Source organism: Pteropus vampyrus, unplaced genomic scaffold (assembly GCF_000151845.1).
Source record: "Pteropus vampyrus isolate Shadow unplaced genomic scaffold, Pvam_2.0 Scaffold156, whole genome shotgun sequence".
NCBI classification, from domain to species: domain Eukaryota; kingdom Metazoa; phylum Chordata; class Mammalia; order Chiroptera; family Pteropodidae; genus Pteropus; species Pteropus vampyrus.
Genome location: NW_011888937.1, coordinates 670,460 through 681,231, shown reverse-complemented (window position 1 = coordinate 681,231; position 10,772 = coordinate 670,460). Strand labels below are relative to the sequence as shown.

General features: G+C 47.3%; 1 protein-coding gene and 1 long non-coding RNA gene across 3 annotated transcripts in view; both read right to left on the bottom strand.

Moving 5' to 3' along the window:
• Nucleotides 1–1,611: 1,611 nt before the first annotated feature.
• LOC111745493 lies at nt 1,612–3,247 on the bottom strand (the record flags this gene model as incomplete). The annotated part of the gene is given in 3 exon segments (XM_023536420.1): nt 1,612–2,540; nt 2,629–2,666; nt 3,213–3,247. Coding segments are annotated over 3 exon segments (1,002 nt in total), but the record flags the coding sequence as incomplete, so codon positions are not given.
• Nucleotides 3,248–8,696: 5,449 nt separating this feature from the next.
• The window catches only part of LOC111745495, a 5,363-nt gene continuing 3,287 nt past the window's right edge, over nt 8,697–10,772 (bottom strand). The window contains exon 3 of one of the 2 annotated variants that reach the window (XR_002782675.1): nt 8,697–9,960. This is a non-coding gene — a long non-coding RNA (uncharacterized LOC111745495). Of the gene's footprint in view, nt 10,750–10,772 lie in introns of both variants that reach the window. The other variant, XR_002782676.1, reaches the window with a different exon arrangement.

Sequence of the window (10,772 nt, the reverse complement as noted above, 5' to 3'; positions counted from 1 at the left end):
TGAAGTAAGGTGACTGTGCTAATAGTTTGGAATAGTTCTTTGAAATTAGGCAGGTTCCTTTTTCTTGTATGTCTCCTAAGGTGAGTCGAGGAGTTTCCCATTCGCAGCCTTGTGCGCTGCTGAGCTCAGTTAGGTTTAGGGGAGTTCCTACCTCGACATAGTAAGGGGGTTTTGGGTTTAGGCACAACCAGCAATCTTGTCCTATGTCTGGGGTGGTCTTATTTAAGACCTTGTGTATTGTCGTTAGCAAAGTTATTAATGCTCCTTCTGGTTTTGGTTGTGGCCGGTCGAAAGCCTGGGCTAAAGAGGAGAAAAGGAAGAAACAGAGGGTTAGACTTATGTATGCTTGAGTCTTAGTATTAAGGGCCCGTGTTCCTGAGCTGTCCACTCTCGTGCTGCCTTCACGTGGGAATGATGAATTCATGATAGGATGCCTTCTACTTTAACTGTAGTGGGCTTCGTCTGGTAGACAGTGAAGGGTCCTTTACATTTGGGTTCTAGTCCCTTGGACGTGAACTTCCAGATCCACACAGAGTCCCCAGGCCGAAACTGATGGGGAAGTCCGTCCCCTGGGGCTGAGTGGGCAGCACGAACCCAGGACTAAATCTCCTTCTGTACACTTTGAAGGGCCTGTAAAGACTTAAGTAAGACAAGGCTACATAGTTTTGCCTTTTTCTCATCTTCTATTCTAGGTACTAAAGGTGGGGGTTTTCCAAAGAAAATTTCAAATGGGGTGAATCCATTAATATATGGAGTACACCTGGCTCGGAGAAGAGCGAAGGGGAGAAGTTCTACCCAGGTCCCAGCAGTTTCTAATCCTAACTTGACTAATGTCTCTTTTAGGGTCTGATTCATTCGCTCTACTTGGCCCGAACTTTGGGGCTGGTAGGTGCAGTGGAGTTTCCATCGCAAATTTAGGTAGCTAGCCAATTGCTGTGTTACCTTTGCTACGAAGGCTGGCCCGTTATCCAACCCTAAAGTTCCGGGAAGACCAAATCAAGGGAGGATTTCTGGTAGCAGTTTCTTAGTAACGACTAAGGCAGTTTCTTTCATGGTGGGGAAGGCCTCCACCCATTCTGAAAAGGTGTCTATAAAAACAAGTAAATATTTGTAGCCCCCCACGGTTGGGGTTACCTCAGTGAAATTGACTTCCCAGTGGTCCCCCAGATAAGTTCCTCTTTCCCTGTACCTAGGTTCTTCTATTTTCCCCTTCTTTGGATTAACTTGGGCACAAGCCGGGCATCGTGAGGCAATCTCCTCTGTGGTTCTTCTCCCTTCTAACAAGTGAAAGTAGGGGTCTAACGCTTGGAGCATCTTAGTTCGCCCTAGGTGTGTGGTCTGGTGTAGTTGGTGGAGGAGAGTCCTTCCAAGGGCCCTTGAGAGCCCAATTTTTCCATCTGGGGTCGTCCGCCATCTCTGTTGGTTCCTCGTGGCTCCCTTGTCTTGAAAATACCTGTTTTCTTCCGCCGTATAGGTCAGAGACGGAGGCAGTTCTGGGTAAGGGACAACAGTCAGTAGATGTGATGGGGACCCCACTGGCCTTGTGGCCACTGTTCTTGCCTCTGCTTCGGCCCATCGGTTTCCCTCAGCCTCAGGACTATTCCCTTTTTGATGCCCTTTACAATGAACAATAGCCAGAGCCTTAGGCATCTATATGGCTTCAAGTAAGGCTAAGATCTCCTCCTTGTTCTTGATGTCCTTCCCAGCTGAAGTCAGAAGCCTTCTTTCCTTGTAGATGGCTCCATGTACATGTGCAGTGGCAAAGGCGTATCGGCTATCTGTATATATTGTGACTGCCTTATCCTTGCCCCATCTTAGTGCCTCAGTGAGGGCGATGAGTTTGGCCTTTTGAGCAGAAGTCCCATGGGGAAGAGCCTGTGACCAGATGGTGCTAGTTAGAGTTACAACCGCTGCCCCAGCATACCTCCTTCCTTCCTGCGTGAAGCTGCTCCCGTCCGTGAACAGAACTTTATCGGCCTCAGGCAGAGGGGAGTCTTTGAGGTCTGGCTGTGAAGAACACACAACGTCAGTGAAATCTGTGCGGTTATGAACGGGGGTCTCGGGGTCTGGGTCTGGCAACAGACTGGCTGGGTTGATGACTGTAGCTTTGGAGAAGTTGATCCTTGGCTGGTCAAGGAGGAAAGCCTGGTACTGAGTGATTCTGGAGTTAGTCATCCATTGTTCTGGGCTACTGCGGAGAAGAGCCTCTACCGCATGAGGGGCAGTAATGTCTAGACTCTGCCCAAGGGTGAGTTTGTCAGCTTTGACTAGGAGAGCTGTTGCTGCTATGGCTCGTAGGCAGGGTGGCCATCCAGAGGCCACCGAGTCTAGTCTCTTTGATAAATAGGCTACTGGTCAGCGCCATGGGCCTAGTGTTTGGGTTAGGACCCCTTTGGTGATTCCCTTGGTCTCACTCACAAAAAGATGAAATCTCTTGGTAATGTCTGGAAGAACAAGGGCTGGGGCTGATGTGAGTGCCTGCTTGAGAAGGTCAAAGGCCTTCTGTTCTGTTTCTGTCCAATTGAGGGGCTGATTTCCTCCTGTGGCCGAGTACAGGGGCTTTGCGATCTCTGCGAATCCAGGAATCCAAAGTCTGCAATAGCCCACCACGCCGAGCAATTCCCTTACCTGTCTCTTGGTGGTGGGTACCGGAATCTGAAGAATGGCTTCAGTCCTCTGTTGGGAGAGAGTCCGTTTTCCTCCTTCGAGGGTATATCCAAGGTAGGCCACCGACTGGGTGCGCAGTTGGACTTTCTTAGCTGAGACCCGGTACCCATATGCCTCTAGGGTGCCAAGCAGATCCCTGGTTGCTGCGAGACAGACCTCCTCGGTTTCAGCTGCTAATAGTAAGTCATCAACATACTGGAGTAATGTACAGTCAAGATTACGTTGACGGAAGGGATGGAGATCTGCACTTAGGGCCTCATTGAATAGGGTAGGAGAATTTTTGAATCCTTGCAGTAAACGCGTCCAGGTTAGTTGGCCAGAGAATCCCCCTTCTGGGTCTGTCCACTCAAAGGCAAAAATAGGCTGGCTGCTGGGGGCTAAGGGAATGCTGAAGAAAGCATCTTTTAAATCGAGAACGGTATAAACAGATCTCTCAGGAGGTAGCAAGCTTAAGAGAGTGTATGGGTTGGGTACAGTCAGGTGGATGATTTCAACCCTTTTGTTCACTTCTCTTAAGTCTTGTACTGGCCAGTAATCCTGAGTACCAGGCTTCTGGACTGGGATCAAAGGAGTGTTCCATGGCGATTGGCATGGCACGAGAATCCTCGCTTCCCGCAGCTGCTGGGTATGCTTCCTTATACTGATTTTGGCATCTTGGGCAATCGGGTATTGCTTAACCCAGACAGGGGTCGCGGTAGCAGTTAAAGTCACTACTACCAGGGCTTGGTGCCTAGCCAAACCTGGGGCATTGTTTTCAGCTCATACCCCTGGATATTCTATCAGGAGTCTGTCTAGTAAAGGCCCCATGGACGGGTCTACATTTTCTTCCTTCTCATAGAGGAGGTACTTTTCAGATAGAGGACAGGTAATTAAGATAGTTGACTGGGCAGATATAGACATCTGAGGTGTACTATCTCTGAATGTGATAGTAGCCCTTAGCTTTTGGAGTAGGTCTCTACCAAGAAGTGAGGCTGGACATTCTGGAATTACGAGGAAAGAATGGGTCACTACCCCTCGCCCCAGATCTACAGTTCTTTCAGTGGTCCATGGGGATTCTCGTGTTTTGCCCGTGGCCCCTTGGATGGTGGTCTTTCGTTTGGAGATTGGTCCCCATGGGTCGAGTAACACTGAGTGGGTAGCCCCTGTGTCCACCAGGAAGTTAACAGTTTTGCCCCCAATTTTTAAGGCTACCCTGGGCTCCTGGGGGCTTAGTGTGTAGGAGCCCTGGCCCCATCAGTCCTCTTCCTCAGGGACGAGGATTTTAGTCTTGCGGTTTCCCTGTTTTTTTGTGTGTGTTTTTCTCATGACATTCATTCTTCCAATGGCCTTCTTTCTTGCAGTAGGCACATTGATTTTTCCCTAGGGGTGTGCAACCCTTACGTGGGCCTTTTTCTGATCTTCCTTGTCGTGCCCTAGTCTTCCCTGATCTCTCCTCCTGTATGGCAGCTACCATTATTTTAGCCATACATTTGGGGTCATCCAGAGCCTCCCTGTTGTTGAACACCTTCTGGGCTATCTCAAAAAGTTGGAACAGGTTCATCCCTGCAAAACCTTCTAATTTTTATAATTTACGCCAGATATCAGGGGCTGCCTGAGTAGCAAAGGCTATATTACTTGCCTGCTGGTTCTCAGGGGCCTCAGGATCAATGGGGGTGTATATCCGGTATGCCTCGTTCAAGAAACCCTCCAGGGGATTCCTGAGGTCCCTCCCTGTATAACTTCAGTTACCTTAGAAAGGTTAGTTGGCTGACAGCAGCCATCCTAATTCCCCCAATTAGAATCTGGTGGTACCGATCTAATGCCGTTCTCCCTGCCTGAGAATTGCGTTCCCAGACTGGGCGGGTGGAGGGAAGTTCCTCCTCAGTCTGTTCCCCTGCTTCCGCAACTCTCCTCCCTCCCTCCCGCAGCTGTCTTTTGTGTTTCAGTCCTAATGTGCGCATTCTTCCTTGGTGAAGGGGGTAATTAAAAGCTGTTGGCAATCATCCCAGGTGGGGCAGTGAGTCTGAAAGACACTTTCTAAAAGTCCTATTAATGCCTGGTGTTTCTCAGAGAAAGGTGGATTCTGTGCCTTCCAGTTGTATAGGTCACTAGTCGAGAAAGGCGCGTAAACCATAAAGGGCCTGTCTTTGTGATGCCCCCGGGGTGGTGTTTCTCGCAAGGGGAGGATTGGCTGGTGCCCCGCCCGGAGCTGGAGCAGGGGGCCCATAAGGGTTACCTGCCGGCCATCTGAGGAGGTGAGGCGGTGCTATTTGGCCTCTGTTGTCCTGGATTATAGGGTGGGAGAAGGTCATTGTCCTCCGGTGGAGATTGGAGGACTGAGGGACTGGGCTGTCTTGGAGATTCGGTTGCCGTATGTTTCTGGGTGCCCACAACTAAGACTCATGCCTCTAGAGAAAGGGCATACCGGCGGAGCCAAGGAGGGGGTGTCTGAACAAGGTTTAACCATTGATCAATGTAGGGAAACTGATCGAGATGTCCTGGGTCTCCTGTGACAATCTTCCAAACGTTCCTCACTAAACTCCTGTCAAAAGAACTCTCCAGAGACCAGTTTACATCAAAAGACAGCCACTCGACTTCACACAATGTTCTTAGTCTGCCTGGAGAAAACTTTATGCCATAGTCAGCTCCCTCTACAAACCCTTCTTTGAAATGTCGCAGGAGACACCCCAAGGGTGTCTTCTGTGAACTCGAGCCTCCCTGCATTGCTTGTGCAGAAAACACAAAACAGACACTCAGATGAGAACAATTACTGGGGTGTGGGTGGACGCAGAAAAGTCCGCCACCTACAATCCAGACAAGACCAAAGACAATAGACAGAACCCGATAACAAGGCACAGGAGGCAGCATCCCATGGCCTGGCCACGGTCCGGGAGATATGACTGCGTCCAGTCTCTCCATGGACCCCAAATGACCGGTCAACAGAAACAGAAAGGTACCTTTAATCCCGATGTCGAGGCCTCAGAGATTCCTGTCGGGACCAGGAACAAAGAGTGTGTCCTAAAGGTTGCGTCCTTGACGATTGCATTGACCCCATCACGGCATTCAAGGGCCCTGGAACATCTCAGATTGGCGTTTTGAATCCGCAACAGGGACAGCAACCGCTTCGGAGGCCAGTCGGGTCTTAGATCTCAGGGCCACTCCCTGAGATCTCTCTGGGGCCTCCAAATGTTGTAGCCACCAGCCCCCGATAGACACACGGACCACCAGAAACCAGTGAGTTATAGGAAACACACTCTTTATTCAGTCAACTGGGTCTTCCAGGGGTACGCAGATTCCAAATTAAGCAGCCCCGAAATGTAGAGGTACAGGGTTTTTAAGCCCTAAACCCCATTCCTCATTCTGTCTGAACACAAAGGTCTATTTTTCTTCTATTTACTAACTGTCAACCCACAGGTCGGTTTGTGCAAGCGGGGGTACAGAAGCAGAAAGTTTATTGTTAGAATGTTATGTTCCCATGGGTGATGACCTATGTTCCCATGGGCGATAGCCAAAAAGTAATTTTCCAGCCAGCACACCATAAAGGGCACAAGGCCTGCCTTGTCAGGTACTTAATCAATGGTATTGAGATGGGACATCACTTGTAAAATTCTTAATCTTTTAGCAGGAAATGAAATAGGACATCTCTTGCAGAGTTAATCTTTTAGGAAACCTAGTTAAGTTTTCTTCCCTCCTTTCTTTGGAAATAAGGCCGTCTCCCTCAAATCCTGATAATTGCCCTGCTGACTCAGATCTTCTGGCTAATGATAAGGTTCAGCAGCCCATTGTTAAGCAGAAATGGTGTTAAGTCAGGCAGGTCCCTTAGAATCTGAGGCGGGGAAGGGACTTTAAGCCAAAGGTCTTTCTTTTTACTCTTTAAGAAACATATTAACCAAGCCTGTTTCCCTTTACTCACTTAATAGGCAAATCAATAATAGAAATTAATAGATGTATGATTTAAATAATGAGTTTATATTTTCTTTTCCTTGTCTAAGGACTGAGGTAGCACTTCAGCAGGAAACCCAAGACCCCACCATTACTGAAGCAGAAAGGAAAAGAGTTCCATGAAACCCCTATAGACAGAGACTAGGCCATTCACAGCAGGAAGCAGATATGGAAGAAGAGACCTCCTATCCCTCAACATCCATACTAATAATAGGGAGTTCATGGCTCTTAGAAAAGAGGTAGGCAGGAAAGTTAGTTAGGGGGTTTCGGGTCTGCCTGCAAAGACACTGAGATCATCCTATCTTAGAAGGGATCTGTCCTAATCCGCCCACAATTAAGCAAGCCAGAAGACATTTTTTTTTAACTCACACGAAGAAACCAGTAGGCAGAGATTTAGGTACCAGTTTAAGCCAGTCACTTGCACCTGCACAATGAGGACCCCAACGACCTTCAACTCACCTGAGCTCATTTTACCTTCATTATAATATGATGCATATGCCTGGAAGTTCAATAATATCATTATAACAGACTGAATTCTGGGAACAAACATGAGCAGAAAGCAAAATGATGAATCACTGAGTCCTGTCAATCTTAGATGTCAATCAAGGAAGCCCACTGTAAGTAACCACCCACAGCGAAAAGGGATAAAAACCCTGAAGTCTTTGTTACCAGGCCTTCTGAGATACTATTCTCTTGCTCAGGTTCGCTTCCACATCTGGAAATATATTTTCCCTTCTAATAAAATTTTTCTTTTCTACTGTATTTCGGTGTCTTGCTCAATTCTTTGTTTGAGACATCAAGAAACTTGACAACACTCTGGGAGAGGATCCCCACTCTCCGGTAACAGTATTAACTTTAATTGTTATTCACCTTTCTTATGGCCTGTTGGGACTCGTCACCAAAGCTGTACGGAGAGTGGTGCTCTGTGGTAGGGAAGAAGTCCCCTCTGTCCTCCTACCCCAACCCCTTTCACTAACCTGGCAGTTGGTTCACTTTGCTCTAAGGGCTGGAAGTGAGGAGATATATTTCCCTGTGGTGACCCCACTTAGGCTAATAGATTTCAACTCACTGTCAGCTCGAACTGATGGTCAGTAGTGGCCTGAGGTGCCCTGTGGAGAACTCTGAAGGCCATGATTGATTAGCAACGTCTGCCAGAGCAAGGCAGCAGGAGCAGGATGTGCACACCACATCGTTATACCCCTGAGACAAGGCTCCCTTCCCCAGTGAGCTGCTAAAACTGGTTCCCCAGAAGCAGACGCGAGGCAAGGATTCATGTACACGTAATTTGTTAGAGAAATGGTAGCAGGGGAGGAAGTGAGACAGAAAAGAAATAGCAGGGACAGGGAGGAAACCAAAGCAAGTGCTTTCATAAGCGGGTCACCACTAAAAGCCTCTGAGGCTCAGCTGGGGCACCTCCGAGAGAGAGTGGGGATACCGCAGAGTTGCCCCAACTGAGAGGAGAGAGAAAGAGACAATTATCCTCCAATGCCCCTCAGCTTCCAGTGCACCCTAGGGCAAAATCCTGAGATGGAGGTCATGGCCCGTGGGCAGATGCCCTAGGCATGTGTGGACAGGGTGCCGACAGTGTCTGCTTTGGTGCTCTGCCCTATGTGGATGACCAGCCCTGTTCTGACAGTGGAGCTCAACCCCAACAACTTGCTCCTTTGGAAAAATAGGCCTGACCCAAAGGTAACAAGGGAAGTGGGGTGGCCCTGTGGGACAGACATGGGCTCTGCACTCAGCCAAACCTGGGTCCAAGTCCTGGCACAAGCTGTGTGACTTCAGGCAAGCTACTGGACTTCCCAACATCCTCATAATAACCTAGAGGTAACCCACCGCCTCTTCTGCACATCCTGATCTTGGCTCTGCTGTCCATCTTCGTCGCCCTGGACAAGCCCACCCACTTGGTGAAAATGTGACTTCTCAGGAAGACCCAGTTTATTGACTGGCCATTATTCTGACAGGAAAAGTCTGAGTTCTAGGGAAAAAATTACTTTATTCCAAAAAACACAAAGAAAAACTGCATAATCAAAATGAATAAATGTTTAATTAAATGCCTACGAAGTAGAACATGATGTCAATTTCATTATTTGATAGATTTAGTATTTATAAAAATTTCATTACATTTGAAAAATGAATTAAAGGTAACATTTCTTCCTTTGTAAGAATTCTTGAGGAGTACATGGAGGTCGTGAAGAAATAACATGTGTTGCTCATATCCTATTATTTTAAAAAGAAAAGCATTAAAACCATTTAAAAATATTTTACAATAAAAATATATACACATAAAACATATATATATGTAAGTGTATACACATGCTCATACAATAGTCAGTGTGGGTTGTGTTTAAAGTACTTGATATGTTATTGGAGCAGAGTCTTGAAAAGTAAGAAGAGGGCCCGCAGTTCTTCACAAGGCTCGGACCACCCCAAGGAGCTTGGTTCTCAGCCAGGATCCCCTTCTGCAGCCATTAGATATGAGTCGTTCTGAGTCAAGAGGAAGTTCTTGAATACTCTCTAAAAATAGTTTTTAGCATGTGGGGCAGGATATTAGTGGTATGAGAACTAGAAGAATCAAAGGCAGAATTTAGAGAGCTGACAAAAATAAAAACCCATAGTCCAGAAGACGTTTTCAAGGTTGCCTTGGTCCTCCAGAAAATCAAAAAATCCTATCATTAGAGCCAAATGCCTTCTTTGTTGTAGATCCCCACTGACGTGCAAGTAACTTCAGGAGAAAATGGCTTTTTTTCCCCTTCCTTAAAAAAGTGTAACATGTATAATAAAAGGGCACACATGTTAAGAGTATGGCCTACAGCCTTTTTACACATGTATACCCCCAGGTTAGCACTGCCCTCATCAATACATAGAATATTTCTGTCACCCCAGAAGATTCCCTTTGCTTCCTCCCAGAGAAAATCCTCTCTGCCAAGGTAAATGCCATTCTGATTTCTGCTACCACAGTTCGTTTGCTTGTCCTTGAACTTCATAAAAGGAATCATACTGGATGTACTCTTTCACATCTAGGGTCTTTGTTCAACATTGCACCTGTGAGATTCATCCTTGTTGCCAAAAGTGAAAATAGCCCTTTCAGGTGATAGATTTAGCTGTGACAGATTTGCATATGGCCAGACATTACTATTTTCACTTGTCCCACAGTCTTTTTCTAAATCATGTGATTATCATCTCTTACCTTCTACCCTCACAACACACAGCTGTATAAATGGACAAATAAATGTCATAAGTTTTTACATCTTAAATGTATTTATTCCCGAGTACAAAAGTTACACATGCTCATTAAAAAAAAAAAAAAAAAAATCTAGCTTTGAGAATCTTGCATGGCTCACCAAACGCAGCCAATTCGTGGTCAGTGACCTGTGGCCTGCCTTAGAAAAATGAATCGGGTCTGTCACATTCTCCTCTCAGGAATGTGGCCTCTAAAGCTCGGAGGGAAGAAGCTGCATTTGGTGGAGACGACGGTCCCACGCGAGCTGTGCGTGGTGCTGACTACACTCTCTTCTAGACTGCAGGGTCTGCTTCTCTAGCTGCCAGCCTTCTCATCTCCACTCAAGACAGCTCTCAGGGGCCAGGCCAGCTCCAGAGCACCTCGTGGGGTTGGCCGATGCTTTTGTTGAGACCGTACTGCTGCCCAATTTCTCCTACTGCCCACTTCCACTCCTTCCTTCACCCGCACTCCCCATGGGCATTAACTGCAGGGCATAGCATAATAAACTTCAGCTCACTAATCTCCATCTCAGAGTCTTTCCCAGAGGACCAACAGGTTGTGAGGAAGGATGACACACAAGTATCATCTGTGCATGGAACACGTCCTTCCCTCTGACCTGGCTGAGTCCTGTATCTTCCTCAGGGGGCTGGGGGAAATGAAATCTCCTCCGCCCCCTCCCTCCTTATGCTCCTGCACTTTTGTCCTCCTGGAGGATTGCTTACCCAGTACTCAGGGTCTCCAAAGGAAAAAGACAAGTTTTACAGAGAGGCAAAGCCAGATCTAGAATTACTTACCTGAACCTTGGTTTCTTCATTTGTGAAAAAGGCCTTTGCCAAGGCCATTCCATACCCTGGGTCTTTCCCACCATCCTCCATTTCCCTACACAGCTCCCACTTATCTCTCTCCATCCCTTATTTGGTCTCCCCTCCCTAATTCACCTTCCGCATCTCACCCAAAAGCA